This window comes from Pagrus pagrus, assembly GCF_965226575.1.
Source record: "Pagrus pagrus genome assembly, chromosome: 14".
NCBI lineage: Eukaryota > Metazoa > Chordata > Actinopteri > Spariformes > Sparidae > Pagrus > Pagrus pagrus.
Window position 1 is genome coordinate 23,912,104 of NC_140198.1, and position 19,921 is coordinate 23,932,024.

The 19,921-nt window shown below is 41.6% G+C and overlaps 2 protein-coding genes across 3 annotated transcripts; both read left to right on the plus strand.

The window, feature by feature from the left end:
* The first annotated feature begins 164 nt into the window (after positions 1 to 164).
* Positions 165 to 4,172, plus strand: thap12a (THAP domain containing 12a). 2 transcript variants are annotated; one of them, XM_084374513.1, is made up of 5 exons: positions 165 to 356; positions 1,398 to 1,515; positions 1,765 to 1,863; positions 1,987 to 2,023; positions 2,113 to 4,172. In XM_084374513.1, the coding sequence occupies exons 1-5, from the start codon at positions 271 to 273 to the stop codon at positions 3,927 to 3,929; spliced, it is 2,157 nt and encodes a 718-aa protein (XP_084230639.1). In that variant the 5' UTR covers positions 165 to 270; the 3' UTR covers positions 3,930 to 4,172. The 2 variants fall into 2 exon arrangements, with proteins under 2 accessions (XP_084230639.1, XP_084230640.1); XM_084374514.1 differs by lacking the exons at positions 165 to 356; positions 1,398 to 1,515 and adding an exon at positions 1,592 to 1,674.
* A 2,260-nt stretch (positions 4,173 to 6,432) lies between these two features.
* Positions 6,433 to 19,261, plus strand: LOC311269948 (uncharacterized protein). Its single transcript, XM_084374512.1, has 12 exons — positions 6,433 to 6,446; positions 6,566 to 6,778; positions 9,477 to 9,597; positions 10,011 to 10,118; positions 10,215 to 10,251; positions 10,399 to 12,200; positions 12,301 to 12,331; positions 12,624 to 14,389; positions 14,832 to 14,880; positions 15,070 to 16,862; positions 16,972 to 17,008; positions 17,138 to 19,261. Exons 2-12 carry the CDS (start codon positions 6,684 to 6,686, stop codon positions 18,634 to 18,636), a joined length of 7,338 nt encoding a protein of 2,445 aa, XP_084230638.1. The 5' UTR covers positions 6,433 to 6,446; positions 6,566 to 6,683; the 3' UTR covers positions 18,637 to 19,261.
* Positions 19,262 to 19,921: the final 660 nt, after the last annotated feature.

Consider the following 19,921-nt stretch of genomic DNA (forward strand, 5'->3'; position numbering starts at 1 on the left):
ATTTATGACATTTGACAATATAACAACATGGCATGTACATAAGGACATTTTTGTGTTATTAATAAAATTGGGTATTTTGAACGAAAAAGCACGTGGGTTTTTAAATTGCTGTCAGGTAGTTACTTACACGAAATATATTTTATTTTGAAAGCAAAAATCGGAAATTATCATGTTATCCAAGTTGGCTTGACAGCTAACTAGCGTTAGCAACACAGTTGTCCATCCTCGAAAGGATTTCACAGCAGAATTTGCTTATGTGACAAACTTATAATGCAGAATCGCTGCGCCGTGCCGAACTGTACAAGTGGCAAATCCGAGCCACAGCCACTCTTCAGGTTTCCACTTGACCCAGAAAGGTAACTAGTGCTAACAGTGATGCTAACAGTGATGCTAAAGCAGACAGGAAGCTCCCGGCTACACAGAACAGATTGTTTCTTATTTGTAAGACAAGGCGTGCATTGATAACTTGGTTGAATGGTTGAACGTTTGCTTCTGCAACATATAATGTCTGTGTTCCGCCCAGTAGCACGTCCTTTATTAACACTGTGGGGAAATATAAAAGACTCTTAACCCAACAAATGAACTAAATTCAAAAGTTGACAGATTGACGCGCCTTTGCTTTCTGCTAAACGTGATGTCTACACAGCTGGCCCATCCTGAAACCTTTTAGAGATGTGTTTTTGGCAAAGCCGATGAAAAGATAAATCTATTATCTTGAGTAGACCTTTTTCATGATAGACATTTCGGCATGGCACAAGAGGAAAAGCACAGGTGTAATTCAAAACACAAGAACGGCTGCAGTAGATGTTCACTGGACACTTGATGGACCTCAGCCTTCATTAGTGAAATTCATTTCACTTGTGTGTTTTCTGACAAGTCAAATTGCTTTTTGTGTTAAAGATATTAGATAACAAGCACGGACCCTTTATCAAAATGAATTTTGTTCATTGGCTATACTGCTATAAACACCTGTATTAATACTTAGACTATTCATTGTATTTTGGGAAACATGCATTTATAATTCAAACAAAAGAGAGTCACTTTATTTCTAACATGTTGGAACTGATGTGCTGCATTAAAGATAAAACTTGTGCAAGTGTCTGCTAGAGGAGTGGTTTATAACTGATGATATCCTTACCTATCAGTCAATAACTCATAGGATTGTTTTCTACATTTACTGTTTTGCTTTGATTTATTGCTCACCATTAGATTCTTTATATTGTAACAATGATTCGTTAGAGTCATTGTTACAATAATTTCAGATTGGAAATTTGTGCAGCATGTTATGGACAGGTTGTTCCATTAACATAGCACTGAACCGTAACTGAACCTCGAGGCCAAATTTTCTGTTGACTTTTAAACTTGTTTTTCATTTTGATTTCAACCTCTCCTCTCAGGTCTAAGAAGTGGGTGGAGAAATGCCCGAGGCAGGATCTCACAGACAAATCACCAGACCAGTTGTACAAATACTACAGGCTGTGTGGGAAACATTTCGAAACATCTTCAATTCAGCGTGTAAGTTCTGTTTTCAAGTTGCACATGTGTTTTTTTTTAAATTGCAGAAGACAGCGTGACCCAGAGTTTACAGTACTTTTAATGTAACTGACAATCTTTAGGTAAAATGTACAACACACTGAATTCAAGCCAGTTAATAGTGTAATGCAGAGCGAATATGTAGGTTTTAATACTCAACATATTCAACATTTGTAGTTTTTGATTCATTCTGAATATGTGCTGAACTGTTTTGCCTCGACTTTGTTTCAGGACGCTCAGAGCACAGTGTTGAAGGATGATGCCGTACCAACTATCTTTGATGAGCCCAGCCAACCTCAAAATGGGCAGGTGAAGCGTGGTAAAGAGACGGTGGGTAAAAAATGATCTTAATTGTTTTAAATGAAAAAATAATAATGGGAAAATAATTTGAACACTTTGACTGTTGTTGTTTTTATGTAATCACTTTTTTATTTCAACTATTTATTTTTGTAGACCAAAGATGATAAACCAGAGAGTAAGGGCAGAAAAAGTAAGTATATTAACACACACAAATTCATTACGTGTCAATGAATCTCCCACCAAAATGTGTTTTTTATCTTGCAACTGTTTCCCTTTTAGAAATCAAAAAGTCTCCAGCAGAGACAGCTACGGAAGATGTCCAGGCACCGTCAGAGGAAGAAGGGAACAAAGAGTATCTCAAGTCATTATTTGAGGTCCTCGCGCTGTTGGGAGAGCAAAACATTCCCCCGACAGGGCCCGGTGAGAATAAACAGGATGGTCTTGGGTCCAGCAACTTTCAGGCATTGTTAGAATACCGCATGAATAGTGGAGATGAAGTCCTGAAGATGAAGTACGATGAGAATAAGGAGTGCTGCTCCTCAGCTCAGCTCAGTCAGCTGATTGAGGTGTTTGAACAATGCATCCACAGTAAGCTGGTGGAGGAAGTCAAACAAAATGGCTTTTTCTCATTACTTACTGATGATTTGGTGCAGATCTCAGGAGAATGGTACCTCCCCGTCTTTCTCCGTTATGTGGACCAGGCTAACTGCCAGCAGGAGAGGTTTTTTGGATTGTTGTCCTTCGAAGGAGACGGAGACGCCTCAGCAGAGAAACTGCTGTCTGAACTGACTGACAAATGGGGCTTGGATATGGAACAGTGTAGAGGTCAAGCCCATTCCTGCTCTGGGATACATCTGAGTAAAATAAAAACATTTGCTGCCAAACTGATGGAGAAGTACCCCATGGCAGTGCTTACATTAAGATCTACTCATACATTGAACGTGTCACTGGCAAACGGCATGGCTTTGTCAGGGGTTCAGCTTGTCATGTCAACCTTGAAGAAGATTGAGTCGTTCTTCAGTCAGTCCTCTGTACTGCAGTTGGAGTTGGAGCATGCCATTTCCATTTTCTACGCAGACAAAGAGGAGAAAGCAGAGGAACTGAAAACGATCTGTCAAACCAGCTGGATCGGACGGAATGATGCGTTCGAGGTGGCATTGGAGATCCTAGAGGCATTGCTACTCTGTGTGGACAGCGTGCATGACAACGAGGACATGAGGTGGAATGATCAAGTCACACACAACGCCTTAGAGATTTCTAAAGCACTGGCTGATTTTGAGTTTGTCATGGCGCTGGTTGTGCTGAAAAACGCAACGACACTGACACGAGCATTCGGAAAGAATGTGCAAGGGAAAGCAGCTGATGCCTACTTTGCTGCAACCAGTTTACAAGCCGTGTTGCACTCCCTGAAGGAAGTGTCGGACAACATTGACGTGTATCACGAGTTCTGGAACGATGAGGCTGTTAACCTAGCCACTGCGATGGAGATCCCAGTGACAATTCCCCGATCATTCTTGAGAAAGCATCAGCCGGAACCTGGAGCCATTCGGCCAGAGAGCTACTACAAGGAGCACCTGTCTGTTCCCGTGGTGAACCATGTCATCAAAGAACTGAATGAACTCTTCTGCGAGGACCACCTGAAGGCTCTGAGATGCCTGTCACTGATCCCTGCTGTCATAGAGCAGCACAAGTCTACTGAACCCGAGGAAGAGAGCGTCCAAGTGTTTAAGAACGACATCCCTAATGCAGGAACCCTGTCTGCCGAGCTGCACTGTTGGTGGGTTAAATATAGCAAAAAGGGCAAAGGTGAAACATTTCCCTCCAATCTCCAAGAAACCCTGCAGCTGCCCGACGTGAAGTTCTTCCCAAACATGCTTGCGGTTCTGAGACTGATCGGCATCCTGCCCACCTTGGCTCTGGAGGACAGCTCTGATGTGGCGTACAAGCGCTTCCAGATGTACATGGAGAACACGGCTGACAGATTCAAATCAAAAAGTCTCGCTCTTTTGAACGTTAACTATGATGTTGGGTATGATCTGGATGCAGTGGTGGAGGTCTACATGAAGACGTACCCTGACAGAGAGGAGGCGTCATAGTCAGTTATGAGATGGTAGCTAAGCTTCCAGACAGATGATCCGCAGCTTTGTACATGAGTCATGCAGACTGAGTTATTTTGATGAGATAAACATCCTCCTTTTTGTTTTTTTTACTATATAGCCTTCATATGGAAGTAGCTTCTTTTATGTTTACTTTTTTATTAAATGTAGAATGTAAATGAAGCATAAACCGTACTGCAAAGTAACATTAATTTGAGTAATAAATACCAGAAATTAATTTTGTTTTTGCTGTTTGTTCTTTATGGTGTCTTCATGTTGTGTTTTGGGCAAAGTATTGACAAGTCCATTAATTATCTACATTGTTGAAAGAAGTTGCATATTGTTTTGTTTTATGAGGGTGAGTTAGTAATGTGAGCTACCTTTTACTGTCACCCACTGTTGTGCTGACATTTAAAAATTGGAGAAGGGGGATTAAGCTTTGATTCCTTCCTGAATAAGTTAAAATATAAGGGTAGCGTCTTGTTTTCAATACTCTTTGTGGTCATCATTCTGTCTTAGCCCTCAAAATTCAAAATCTAATAATAATTTCACATTATTGAATGTTAAAATAAAGGCCAAGATAAGACTATTTCATTGTTAAGACAATTAAATCTTTTGTTTATTAACTATCAATTGATTATTAACTGATAACTGATAATATACATTTCCCATTTTATCTGGCCTATAATTTCTCTGTCCGATATAGAGAGTGCAACTTTTTTTTAGTCCGACTGAAATGAAATGTAATTTATAATTTTGTATTTATTTCTGTCTGGATTGAAACATAATTTCTTTCTTCCAAGTGAGATTTACAACAATGACTGGCGCAAGGTGGATATGATGCTCAATAAGCACTATCTGGACTTAGAGATGTGTCCTGACAATGAAATACTGAGTTGTATTTGAGTTGTTTTCAGGTACAAGGTGAATGAGAGATCAGGACAAAGCAGTGTGAATAAGGCCCACAGTTGTTAGCTACATCCCTGATAGCATGTAGATGACTATCCATCTTGCATGTGAGGTATTATGTCTGAATGGAGTTAATGTTTGTGACTAAAAAGCTGAGTCACTGTCTTCTCAGAGACGCAAACTTCCAGTAAAGTGTTTTGGTATCTGTGAAATGTGATATTATTATATTAAGTCTAAAAATAATCTGACCTACCTACACTGTTTGCTGCGGTTGACAATATTAAAATGACTTTTACAGCCTCCAAGATCAAAGTTACATTTTTGTAGTTCAGTGGTTTCAGGTTGCCATCCCTTTTCTTCAGTCTGTCAGTCTCCAATTGAAAGATTTTGTGAATTGCTTTAACTTTCTATGTGCGAGAAGGAGAGAGCCGTGATCATCTGTTGTTTGTCTTCCATTCCCTCCACAGACTAATAGGTTTTACAAATCATTTTCTATAATTTGGGTTCCTTAGATTTCTTTTCATATAATAAAGCTTTCAAATTATTGAACTGATTTATTCTTGCTTGAATTTCCATTGCAGACATTTTTAATGATCATAACAGGAAAAGCACCGCTGTGATCAATAACACAGATGATTGCTATTCATCATTTATGTGCTCCAGTTCCACGGCTCGAACAAGAATGCTTTAGGCCATTTTCTGTATGTTCTCCATTTGTCATTGTAAGAGGGTAAACTTATTTATGTAGCACATGTTTATACAAGACATTTCTCCTCTAAAAACTTATGTGAAAATTGTAATAAGAAAAATAAATGTTTGACTACACAATAATTACTCACTATGTTTTGAACAGTACTCATTGTTCTTTTCTTCAAATGCACATGGTAACACATATAATTTAACGGATTGCACAAAAACCTACAAATTACAGATAACAAAACGATTCAGTAGTGCAAGGTGAGAGAGAATCCAATAGGTTTGTGTATCCACGGATTATATAAACACATGAGGGCAACAGTTAGGACAACACGAACAAAATCTCGTCTAACAAAGTGTGAAGAGGAAGCCTCAGATCCAGATCAGAGAGTATCAAGTCAAAACAAGAGCAACACTGCAGTTAAAGATATCAAAGGAAGTGTCAAAGCCTCGTCCTGTACGGCTTCTGTGTGATGTTAGATATGGTATTAGCAATGAATACTGATCAAGACTCTTAATTAAAAGACATCTGCCATGCATAGTATTGTAAAGAAAACACCATTTCTGTCCAGACAATGTAACGGTGTTTCTTAAACAGCCAAACTTGAACATGGCTACAGCCAATTAATTTACTAGAGATGGCAGATAAGATGATGTGTACATTAACATGCATGATATTAAAGTAGGCTTCATCTTGTCATACCGGAACAAAAAACAGTCGCCATACAAGCGTTGGACTTCTCGTGGCATCAGGTGTCTGGCGCACTTGCCTGCTTTGCCTGGTGGATATGATGTGAACTATCTTGACAATGAAACTCTTTGTTCAGGCCCGGCGGTGCCATTCTGCCCTCTGCTGGAGAACATTTTGTACTGCACAGTCCAGTTCCTGGTTGATGGGATAACACGCTTTCGGTGACTCTTGGCTCATCACGCAACATCAACTTTTGAAAGCATGTAATGAGTAGGTTTTTTAGTTGGCCGAAGAGACATTAAGCGAAAATAACATTGAAACTCAACTGTGTTGGTTGCAGGTTGTGCCCCAGGCATGAATCTGTAGACTCTCCTGCAGGTTTTCTCACAGTAGGCTTGCCAGCTTGCAACCGCCAGCTAAGCTAGCTAGCGTGCTAGCTAGCTACATTGCAGTCCAAAATGACTGACTGCTGCGCCGCAGCGAACTGTGATTACAAGCAAGGGGAATCCGAAAACTCCACTCCACTTTTCAGCTTTCCTCTGGATCCGGTGCGGTAAGAGTTGTTCTTATTTCATTGGGGTGTGAGTAAAGAATGAGCCACTTAGCATGCAAAATGAATGTGTTAGCTATCCACTGTTAGCACTGGCGTTAGCTTAACATCATGTTGGCTAACAGTGACACAACTCTGTCGAAAATGGCGCAGACTAACGTTACTCTTGAAAGAAAAGTCCGTGTGAAATACACTCCGTCCACTCATTCAGGCTCGGAGACGGACACTAACATGTAACATTGGCTCTATCCGTTTATCTTATGTGTTCAGTCATTCCACAAACGGAGGGAAACGATAGTTAAAAACTTTTTGTGCTGTAATTTAAATCGCCATCGGTACACGACACCTACCGTTTCGATGGTGTGGTAACGTTAGTGGAGGGACTGACGTTAGCTTAGCAAAATGAACATGCCACCCATTGATAATGCTGTTCGGCGTTATTGTACCCATTGTTCACCAAACTGCTTAAATTACAGTCAGTCTGCAGCACAGTTCACTGTGAACAATATAAATGGAAACTTGCATGTACGTAGTTAGAACAGGTGATGTCCCTGTGAATCAACAGCAGTCTAGCGCCTCCCTTCCTCCTGCTGTTACCTCCTCTGACACTACTTGATCACAGTGAGGCTCCTGTAGTGTTAGCACAATTACTGTTATCTTGCTTATAAACAATCCAGCAGAATGAATTTATAATTAAATGACAAACACAGTTAAAATGGCTGAATCAAAATATCTTTGGACAGGAAATGTAGCCTTCAAGTCAGGAAAATCTGGAAATATTTAATAATAAAATAATAAGAATAATAATAACTTTATTTAAATAGTCCTTATCTAAACAAGGTTGCAGAGTGCTTCATATAAAATAAAATTAAGCACATTGATCACCATGGTTATAGATAAGTATAAATAAAAAGTAAAACACATTTGTGTAGAATTTACAGATCAGCCATTAAAAAGGCTTTCCTTCAGAAATATATGTTTAAGCAATGACTTAAAAAAACAGGGAGTGTGTTTGCCAGCCTAATCTTGTTGGGCCGGGAAATCTAGAGCCTTTGAGCTCTGATGGCAAAAGCCTGGTCACCCTTGATCACCAGCCTTGACCTAGGTACGTCTAGAGAGGGTAGGTTAGATGAGCTTAGGGAGTCAATGGTTCTGTAAAGTTATGCTTTAAAAGGTGTACAAAGATAATAACATCAATCCTAGATTTAACTGGCAGCCATGTCCAACACTGCAATGACTTTGTGTTTTTTTACATCCTGCCCTTTTGCTCTTTTGCTCTGTGTGCTTGCATTGCATCAATAAAATCAGTTGACAGAAAGAAGTATTGAGAGAGAATTAATGCAAAAGTATAGTGAAACAGATAAATAAGGCTCTAGTCAGCAATCAGGCACGACTTTGTTCTTTTTTTGAATTAGCCAAGTGTGTCAGTGGGTGTGTCCATGTAAATCCATGTAATTGTTGCAGACATGAGCTCTTGCAGTCGCATAAAGGCACCATGTATGTGCAATAAGCATCAGAAGCATCCCTCACAAACAGAGTTGTGTATGGATGTTGGACTGTCGCAGAAAATCCGACCCGAGTCCTTCACAGAGAAATACAACAACTTAAACACATCATCCACAGCCTTGTATAGGTAACAGAGAGAGACGAGCAAGGTCTCACTTTTCAAGTCACTTTACAATCTGCTCACATATGGGCAATAAAAATGTGATTAAGACATGTAACTTGTTACAAACTGTTAGATGGAGCCCCTTTAAACAGCCTGGGTTCAAACATTTCAATGAAATAAGAGGATTTTGTGCTTAGAGACAGACATGACTAATAAATGGGTTAATTAGCCCACTAATGAAATGATGAAAGGTTCAGAATGAGGCTGTAAAAGGGCTGCAATCGGCCCACAGGCCGCCTGTAGGATAGGTCTGTTGTGGCATGTGGACCTAATTGACTATGGTGGCAGTAATACAAAGAGGCACAGGGCGTACACATGTTCAGCTGGTGCATCACAGTGAATAGTGTTTAAATTAAAGCCAACTGTTTCACCAGCCTTTGAGAGCTAATGTCTGTTTGTCCATTTATTATTTAATATCCCCTCCACTCATGTATGAAGGCATACATCATAAATCTCCAGTTTCTGTCTGACTTGGTTTTTGCAGAAAAAAGTATTATTTCCACAATAAAATGTATAAAATGGCACCTACTCTTTCTCGCTCACTAAAACTCACTATATATAAATATGCAAATATTTGTCATATTACAAGTTTAACTGGTGGACACAAGATGTCTCCTACTTCACTGTGATGTCCCTTCTAAGTGTGTGTGAAGTGGATGTTTCAAGTTTCACTTGCGTTTGCTAAATATTGGACCAGGATTGGCTTCCAAAACTTTTGTCGTGTCACAAATCATGCTCGTAGGCCTGCCTCTCGAAATCAGATTTTCAGTGATCTCTGAGAAAATTTACACCTGCAGTGAATGTGAAAACAGCCTTCTAGTGTCAAACTGTGCACATACATCATTCTGCACAGCGAAGCTCAAACATTCAACAGCAGGAGAAAGAGGAAAAACACATTCTTGATTTGCAGGGGGCTTGAATTTTGAAAATAGAAGATTAATGTGCAGGAGCATTTCGGCTAATGGCATTTTATTCAGTAAGTCTGTGGTTGTAACCCCAACCATGTGTGGCTTTCTGCTTCTGTATTTTCAGCTGCAAACAATGGCTCATCAACTGTTGTCGTCCAGATTTGGCATCAGCACCTCCAGCGCAGTTGCATACGCAGTACAGACTTTGTGCAAAGCACTTTGAGCCTTCTATGATCTCTCATCAGGTAAGAAGCAATTCTGTTGCCCATTATTATTAGACACACATCAGTGCAATCCATGAATCAATGTAATGTGATCCAATCCTCAGCTCCACTCTGGTACAGTGTCAGCAAAGACTGGACTTTCAGAGTTACAGCATCAAATAGGCATGTAACTCACAGTATTAAGAAACTTTGGCCGTCTTTGCTGCCTCATATCATTATGTAGGCCGGGTTTAAAAAATGGCACCAACCAGCTTTTTAAAACGCATCAAAAACACACTGGTTAATTAGACCATTTTTTGTTCATGGAAAAAAAAATGGGTTGCTGTTTTTTTTCAGTATCATATGATCTGAACTTGTTGGTGGGAAATCCCCTATTTCACGTAGAACGTCGAGGATAAGTATACAATCGTGACCAACTGCTTTCTGTTTTTCAGAGCGCCTCCACTTGTGTCTTAAGGGAAGATGCTGTTCCAACAATATTTGACTGTACAATGCCTGTGAATAATCAATCAGGCTGCACCAGGAAACGTGCAAGGGATCCTGTAAGTATTTCATTCAATGTTAAAAATTACTCAGCTTGTCCATCAGACATTAAAAGACTGAATACAAATCTGTAACTATCCTTTTCATCTACCTAGTCGGAAGAGGAGCCCACTTCTGTGAAGAAAACAAAAGGTACAGTAATTGCTTCAATTCAATCTTTAAACATCCCCTTGTTTAAGCCCCTTGAGTTTTAATTAAAATGTCTTAGCCCCCGTTGTAAATAATCTCTGGTTGAATCATCTCAACCTTTAAATCCATTTTTTTTCCCTCTCCCAACAGAAAACACAACAACAGCAGAATTCCCTGAAGACATCAGAGAAATATCTGGAGAGAACAGTGCAACGTCTGAACTGCATCATGAGAACCAAACCCAAGAGGATATAGCCAACTACAAAGCAAAAGAGACTTTGAAAGTTTACTTCAAGGAAATCCTTGCACTGACTGGATTCAGCATCAATGGTGCAAACATCAACACTGATGAGCCGATTGGAGGTGCAAGAGGCCAGCAGGCTCTCAATCGTATCTGTGTGGAGAAAATTGACAAGAAGGAGATCCTCCAGTTCAGCGAAGACCTCATGCGGGAGGAGATCCAAAACAGCCTCAGACTGGCACGATTCTTCTCCATTTTGCTTCAGGATGTGACGAATATCGAGGGAAAGCAGCAGATCCCAGTTTTCATCAGGTCCGTCACAGTCGATGGGTTCCCACAAAAGCACCTCATTGGGTTCTTACCATGCGACATGGATGCAGAAAATCTGTTTTACATGCTTGTCTCAGAGTTGCGAAATAGGTGGGGGCTGAGGATGGAGCACTGCAGAGGACTGACTTATCTTGTTACAGGCAGTATGTGTCAGAAAATGCGAGACCTTACCTGCAGGATTCTGCAGGAGTTTCCTCAAGTAGTTCTGTCACCAAGTGACCCATATGCCTTCAACATATGGATTATTCGCTGCATGCCTGTGCCCTCTATTCAAAGTGTTGCAAACACTGTAGAGGAGGTGGCCTCATTACTCAGGAGAGCACCAGAGCTGTTCAGAAGATTGGAGGGAAAGATCCAGCTGACATATGGCCATGTAAAAGGGGAAGCGGAAAGGATCAAGGCAGCTGTCAGTGAGAATTGGGAATATGGCACTGATGCCTTCCAGACCATGCTGGATATTCTGGAGCCATTCCTGAACTGCATCAATGAGATGATATCAAAGGTAGATGAAGATACTGCTGAGCAGATGGCCAAGCTCAAGCCAGTTTTGAAGAATTTCAATTTCATCATCACACTTGTTGTTCTGAAGAACACCCTCTGTTGTGTGAGCATACTCAACTCGAGTCTCAGGGGAATAATTAGCATCAGCAGTACCTTGCAGTACACAATCTCCAATGCCTTAAAACTGGTGAGCAAATACCAACAGGAGCTCGCAATATTCCACAGGAAATGGATCTCCGATGCAGTCGGCAGAGCAAAGAAGCTGGGAGTGGAGGTCACTAAACCAGAGGTGGACCAAGGAGAGACAACTGAAACACCACTGGATGACTTTTACAGAGAAACTCTAAGCCGGCCTATCTTGCAGTATCTTGTTGCAGAGGTGAAGAGAGTATTCAGCACAGAGATGGTGAGGATTCTCCGATGGCTCTCACTAGTGCCATCTTACATGGCTGACCACAATTTCAGCATTCGCAGGGATAAAGTAGCAGACGCCAACTTGAACAACCTTGCAAGGCCTGACACATTCTACGAAGAGCTTGGTTCTTGGGAAGTAAAGTGGAGGCATGCAAGCAAGCGCAGGATCCTACCAACCACAGTGTTCGCTACACTGAAGATCCCTGATATTGGGTTTTACCCAAACGTCCAGAGCTTGCTGAGGGTGTTGGGCACTGTACCATGTGTAAATGCAGAGGCAGACGTGTATGGCCAATACCATATGGTACTAGAGCGGTGCCATGCATACCTGACAGGCACACCAGAGGACCAAAGACAATGCAGGATGGCATATGTCTACGTGAACCAAGATGTGCACTTCAATGTTGAACAAATGGTGGACTCGTATGTCCAGAAGCATCCAGACATCGTGAAGTTGCTGCAAGTTGTGAGTAGATAAGCAGAGTACTGCAAAAAAAATTGCATTGTCCTCTAGTGACGAAACAACTATTCAAAACTAACAAAACTATACTTTGTGTGTGTTACAGGATGATGACACAAAGGAGAAGCCCCCCCAAGGTGAGATGACTTACAAAATATTTACCATTTCAGCATGTTGCAACTTTGAACTACGTGGCTAGACTGTCTCATAAAGTTAAAATATACAATGAGAATGTTTTTCTCTTAAAAGAGCTGTAGACATGAGGATGGGCAGCATACACAATGATAGCCACATTAAAAAAACAATTTTTTGAAATTAATTGGCAATAATTATGAATATTTTTTGTAAAACTGCAATTTTAAATATGCACACTTATTTATTTGCTTATTTTCTAACAATTGACAAGATTACTTTCACCTCTCATTTCAGTGAGGACCCATGGGAACCATGCTGAAAAGGACACTGAAGAAGAAATAAAACTCCTTAACCTAGAGATGGATGCTGAAAGGCTTGTGGAGATGAAGTGTGCAGAGACTGATAGAGAAGCTCTTAAATCTGCTCTGCAGGCCGCAGTGACGGCTGCATACAGCAGTAAAAGCAGGCAACATAGTGATGCTTCTGCTCAGGATGGAGAGGTCGAGTATGTGACCAAGTCTGAAATGAAAGAAGTTCTCACTGTGTGCGAGAATGCAGTCAGGGAGGGAATCCTCATGGAAGTGGGGACTTCGTTCTTTTCCTTGTTCATTGACCGCGTTGTGAAGTTTGGGGAGAAAGACTGTCTTCCACTTTTCCTTCGGTTTGTGGACAGTTTTGATGTCATGCGATTGGAGTTGATGGGATTCCTTGAGGCAGATCTTGATTGCGACGCCATGGTACAGCGTCTGCAGGAAATAGTAACAGTTGAGTGGCGTCTTGATTTTAATAACTGCAGAGGTCAAGCATACCTAGGCTCTGGTGATGTTTCGTACAAGCTGAAAGCTTTTGCCTGCAAGGTCCAGGAGAAGTATCCTCTTGCTATAAGCACACACTGCTCCTCCTACTCCTTCAACACATGGTGGTCAAAATCCATCCCAGTGCCTGCTGTTAAGAGAGCCCTGGATACATTTGAAGAGGTTTTGATGTTCTTTGGCAGCAGCACTGCTCTACAAAAACAGCTAGACCATGTAATAGCCTTTGGTCTGAGAGAGAGCTATGAAAAGGTCCAAGAGTATCAGGGGAAGTACTGTGCCATTTGGCAAGAGAAGCATGACTCTTACGAGGTGTTTGTGCAGATGCTTGAGACCCTCGTTGAATGTCTGGAGAAAATAAAAAACAACCCACAGAGATGGAAAGCCTTTGTGTCTGACCAAGCTGGGGCACTCCTCTGCAAAGTGATGGAATTTGATTTCATCATTGCTATGGTCGTCTTGAAGAATGCAGCGTCCTTTACCAGAGAGCTGAGTGCAGGGCTTCAGAAGGACCACTTCAGTGCTGCATCCCAACTTTGCCAAATCGCTGGTATTGTAGCCACTCTGAACCGAGTAAAAACAAATATGAAGGTGTTTCACCAGAACTGGTTCGACGAGGCCTGTGCAATTGCACAGAGTCTAAGAGTGCAGATTGAAGTGCCTGAAAACTCATTGCCAAGAGACGGCATGATAAAGCCAGTCGGTTTTTACAAAGATGGCTTAAGTGTGCCCCTGGTAGATAACCTTATCAATGCCGTGAAGGATCATTTTTCAGAGGACCACAAAGAAGCTCTCAACTTCCTCTCGCTAGTTCCATGCTCAGTCACAGTGAGTTACATGTTTGAGAGCCTGAAGTCCAAGCCACCTCTCTACAGCAGTGATCTTCCTGATTCTGACAACTTCTTCACAGAGCTGTGCTGTTGGAGAGTAACATGGAAGACCAAAGTTGCATCCGTGACCATACCAGGCTCAATATTTCACACACTGCGTCTGCCACTCATGCAGTACTTTGGGAACATCAACGTGCTGCTGAGAATTATGTCTGTGCTACCCAGCACAGCACTGGAGGACTGTGGTGTTGTGATGCGCCACAAGAAGTTCCAAGAGTACCTGAGAAATACAAATCCCAAAGACAGGTCCCCATGCTTGGCTATGCTGCAAGTGGGCACGGACTTCAGCCGAGACCTGGACCACATGGTGACCCAGTGTTTGAAGGTCACTCCACAAGCCCTGGAGGGTATCTGTCTGGTACGTGTTTGTATTCTTTAAAGAAACAAGTAACCCAAAAATGAAAATTCCGTTGCTATCCACTCAGTTTCATAATCCGCAAAACATTTCTGGAGCTTCACAGCAAAACAGTCAGCATTCTCATCCATAACTGAAAATGCTGGGGACTTGATTTAAAATGTAAAAAAAACAACATACAATGGCTCTATACAGCCCCGAGTTTACAAATTGCTTTGGAAAGACGTTATTTACGGCTTCTTTTTAAGCTGAAATCTTCACTGTAGCTGCTAAACTAAAAACATAGCTGTGTTACTGTGACGCTCCAGAAATGTTTTGTGGGCTACGAAACTTCACCCAACCTTCCACCTTCTTTTTTGGGTGAACTTATGCAATGACAGTTACATTTCTAGTTTATTCTTATTGAGTGTCTGTCTAATTTTTTTTTTACGTGGTCTGTTCACAGGACAAGGAAGCCAAAAGCTTTACCAGGAATTCTGAAAACAATATGGAAGGTATGGTTGTTTATTGTTGTGTATGGTGTTTTATAATTACATTTATTAACGACACCTAAGAATTAGTACATTAGAGGACATAATTACCGTCAACACCAAGTTATTAAAAGTTTGTTGTTGTTTTTTTGCCATAATTTGAATGTGATAACCTCTTTGATGTTGTCTGTTTTTTCTCCCTGGCATATTTAGTCGATTGCATCAAAGAAGAAGCTGAACAGCCTAACATTCAGCAATCTCCCAGCAAGATTGATGACCAAGACGTTAAACCAGCAGATGAGAACGGTCACGCAGGAGATAATCGTCAAAGCTTGGCGACTGTATTCAGACTGGCTGCACTACTAGGGAAAAGGAATAGTAGTCTCTCTGACCTCCCAGAAGAGGAGAGCGAGCATTTCCTCCAGGAGCTCAGCATGTGCCACTGGTTTGGAAGTCAGAGCAAATGCATACCTTGTATAGGTGATGATGAAACGGTGCATCTCCTCATAAATGGAATCAGAGATGTCATACTCAAGGAAATACAGGAATCACCATTCTTCTCACTCATCACAGACAAACCTGTGAAAATTGCTGACAAGACACACCTACCTGTTTTTGTCAGGTATGTTGGAGAATCTGCTCCAAAGGTTGAGCTCATGGGTTTCCTGCCTTTTGGAGGGAACTGTCATGTTGATACACAAGCAAATAACCTCGCAAAGATTCTCACTGAAGACTGGGGCTTACCAATGTCTCAGTGTCGTGGACAAGCATTCATGCACTTGGGCTCAGGTTACCAAAGCCTGAAGAAAATGTCTCTGGATTTCCTCAAGAGCTATCCACTCTCTGTTGTAACACCCAGTGAGTCTTGCGGCCTTGCCCATTGGCTGGCAGGAAGTGTGCCTTGCCCTTCAGTAACCAAGATGCTGGATATCACAGAAGATCTGTTGCTGTTCTTTGATGAATCTCCTTGTCTGGAGGGACAGCTTGCGCAGGCTGTTGATGGGCTTTTGAATATGCCAAGAGAGGCCCTGGAGGAAATGCCAGAAACATGTTGCTCGAAGTGGAAAAAGAGAGAGGATTTCTTTGACATACTCGTTGACACGTTAGAAGGCATCCTCAGCTGCCTAGATGCTGTCAGCTCCAGTGCCACAGGTTCCAAGTCAATGCATGCACAAGTTCTCTCAACAGCTTTGAGAAATATGGATTTCATTGTCACCATTGTGATTCTGAAGAATGCCTGTGCTCCTCTTCGTAACTGTAGCACTGTCTTCCGCTGTGGAAACCCTGCTGATATTCTCTGTGAAGTGGAAAAAATCCCCGCGATCATAGAGACTCTTAACAAGATGTTAGAAAATGTGAGCACCGTTCACTCCTCTTGGTTTGAGCAGGCCTTCCAGCTAGCAACCAGGGTAGCTCCTGAGCAAGTGTGCTTCTCGGAGGAAGCCAACAACTATGAATCTCCGGAGATCTATTACAGAGAAAATCTGAGTGTTCCTCTCCTCAGAAGTCTCATTGATGAAATGAAGTACAGCTTCTCAGACAGCCACTTGAAGGCCCTTTCAGTTCTGTCGTTGCTGCCCTCCTGCAATCCCATTCTGTCTGAGTTCACAGACAAGCCATTCGGCCTCTACCTTGCAGATCTTCCTGAGCCTGAAGCAGCTGAGCAGGAAATCAACACCTGGGCCTCTCTCTGGAGAGAGAAGTACCAGGATGTTGCTCCTCCAACATCCATCGCTGAAACATTAGTCCATCCTGAGTCAAAGACCCACCCAACTGTTACCTTACTGCTGAGGCTAGTAGCTGTCCTGCCGAGTGTCAGTATGGAGTGCGACCTGATGAAGACCACTCTCAATTCCATGAGGGATCTGTTGAAAAACACTGTATGCAAAGGCAGCAGAATGGATCGTGTGATGCTCCTCTCTCACTGCACAACACTGCAGAGACTGCCAGACGTCATTGAGAAGTGTATGGAGATTGATCCAGAGAGCAGTCAATGCCTTTCCCAGGTATCCTAAAATATTTTTAAGTAGTTCTGTGTTTAATCATTATGTTGTATAAGAAAACAAAATGACAGTATTTTTACAGCCATTCTAATCACTGCCACGTTTTCTTTAGGTGATGGGAACCTTACAAAGACAAAAGTTGGACAGTGGTGAGTGCAATCAAGGAAACGTGATTAAAATATCACCGTCTTTTATTTTTATTATGATAAGAAAAAAATAACCAGAAATCTGGGTAGTGTATGTGTGGCATTAACATTTATTTTTATTCTTCAAATCAGGAGGCACTGCGGCACCAGAATCACATGCCTCCAGTGTAGCAGAGAAGCCCACTGATGGTGACGTGACGCAGGAGGTCGCTCCAGGACCAAGAAAAGCAGTGTCTTTCTATGAGCCACAGCTTCGTGAAGAGATGCTCAAGGAACTCTGGGACTCTCAGTTCTTCACAATTATAACTGAGCAAGCTGTTGAAATTGACGGCGAGCTCTATGTGCCATTGTGCATCAGGTACCTAAACAAAGAGGACATCCAGTGTGAGGAAACATTGGCTTTCATCCCTTTTGTCGAAGACTCAGTTGTCCTTGCAGATGCTATTGAGACTGCCCTGTCTGAGAAGTGGGGACTCAACATGGAGTACTGTAGAGGACAGGCCTTGTTGAGTGTTGGTAAAGTAAGAGCCCAGATGAGGGCTGTCAGTTCAGCTATAGCTAAGAAATACCCCCAGGCTGTAAGAAGTGTCAGTTCTGCTTTGTCTCTTAATGTATGGCTGGCTAGATCCTCTCCTGCTGAAGAAGCAGGGGATGGAGCAGTTCTCATAAGTAAAATACTACATTGGCTCACAGAGGATGCAGAACGGCAGAACAAACTGGAAGACATGATCATTCACGTGTTTCAGCACGATGAAGTAAAGGGCAATGAGCTGAGGGACAGACTCATCAAAAACTGGGAGAAGAGTCATGACATGCACGAGGTGATGGTAGAGATCTTAGAAGCTGTCATGCTATGTTTGAATGAGCTGAAGGGGGAGGGAAGTACCTCAGACCAGCAGCAGGCTTCACAGTTCTTCGATGCAATCAGAAACTTTGAGTTCATCCTGTCAACTGTGGTGCAGAAGAACATCTTGAGTGTAACCCAAAAGCTTAGTCAGGCTCTTCAGGGTAAACCCTTAGATATGTTACTTGCTGTGAATAATTTGCCTGATCTCAAAGCATCTCTCAGTAAACTGGAGAGCGATGTTGACACCCATCACAAGGCCTGGTTTGATGAAGCTGTTGCACTTGCTTCTAAACTCCATGTAACAATGTTGCATTCAGTGCTTCTGGAGCCGTTGAGTGATTTCTACAAAGAATCAGTAAGCATGAAAGTTGTAGAGCACTCGATGGCAGAAATTGAAGACCTCTTCACAGAAAAGGTATTGGATACCTTGAGGTGTCTGGAGATTGTGCCTTACGCAATGTCCAAAGTAGAAACCAGCATTCTTAGTGGTCTTGTGTTCAGACTGTACAAGGAGGACTTGCCAGATCAGGCCTCCCTTCACACTGAGATGAAGTCGTGGAAGGAGAAATGGTTGGATCCCCTGGCAGGCTATCTCCCAACTACTGTGCTTGATACACTCAAGACGTCACAGATAAGAAGTTTTAGTAACATTGAAACTCTCCTCAGACTCCAGGTCATCTTGCCGTTTTCAAGGAGGGAGAGCAACTTCAGGCAGGGAAAAAGAAGCTTACAGGAGTTCATGCTGCAGGAAAAACGATCCCTCACTGAGCTACATCCTCTGTAAGAGTTGCAGGTCTTCCGCCACGGCTAGCAAATGTGAGCAATGCATTCGAGATGTCACCGCCACCATACTTAAGAACTAATGTGTCTCAACCCTAATAGAGGTCCCATGTTCTGGACAATTTCTGTGTACATTATTGATCTAAATTCTTTGAGATTTCCTTTTGTTGTTATCCTGCAAACCAAGCCCTATGTTATGTTTATGTTATGTTTTGTTTTGTTTTTTATTCTGTAGTTTGTACAGTTGTACTACCCAATGGGACCAATGTCTTGGCAAAAAAACAAAACAACGCTCCACTGACAGTTATCAATGCGTGTGTGCCTTGATGCAGAACTAATAATTCACCCCATGTATCATGATAATACAGATGTTGAAAAATGTCCCATTGGCGTTGACTGACTTCTGTACAGCTGTCATGAATCATTATAATTATTAAATTGCACCCTTACCTTTCCTGGGCACAAATAGAAATGGTTAGTTCCATCACGTCTTCTGATGATTTCCCCATGTTTCCTGTCTCTTTGCAGGAATGAATTTGCTGTAAACGTATCTTTGAAAGAATGTTTCCTTAATAGGAAATCCTTCATATATATTTGTCAAAAAAAGTAATAAAATGTTCCAAAAATCAGGTTTGGCTTGAATGTTTCTTTTTCCCCCCTAAGGCAGATGTGCAGTAGGTTTATGTGTCGTTTAGTCTGGAGTCATGTCCCTAAGTGGACACAAGATGGTGCAGTGAGGCTGTAGTTTATCTGAAGAAGTGTCACTCTAAATCGATGAATATACCCTTAGTTGTAGCACTGTGTTTTTCTGAATGTTTAATCATGTCACCTGGATGGATGGTATTTATAGGATACAGATAACATGGCAATTGTTGTAATTGGTAACATAAACAGAAAAAATCGAATCAAATTTGAATACGTATGGATTACTTAATGAGCAAACACTGAAAATACTGCAACTTAAATTAAAAAAGTGGACGTAGACAAAAAAAGTTACCTTGCGAGACAGATAAGGCAACATTTAAGACTTTGCTCCAGCAAAAGCAAAGCAGAGCACTGAAGTAACATGTTTCATGAGTTAACAGGGCGTCAGTTATCATGAGAGAAAGGCATGCCAAAATTGCGATATTTTACAGACATTGAAAAATAAAATCAATAATCCTTGATAATGTAACTATAACCTAATTACACATTTTTTCAAATGTAACCTGGGTCGATTATAGTTACTGTGATTTTTAATCTAACTGCGTAACTGTTTAGCTGTAATCCGTTTCTACCAAATTATTTCC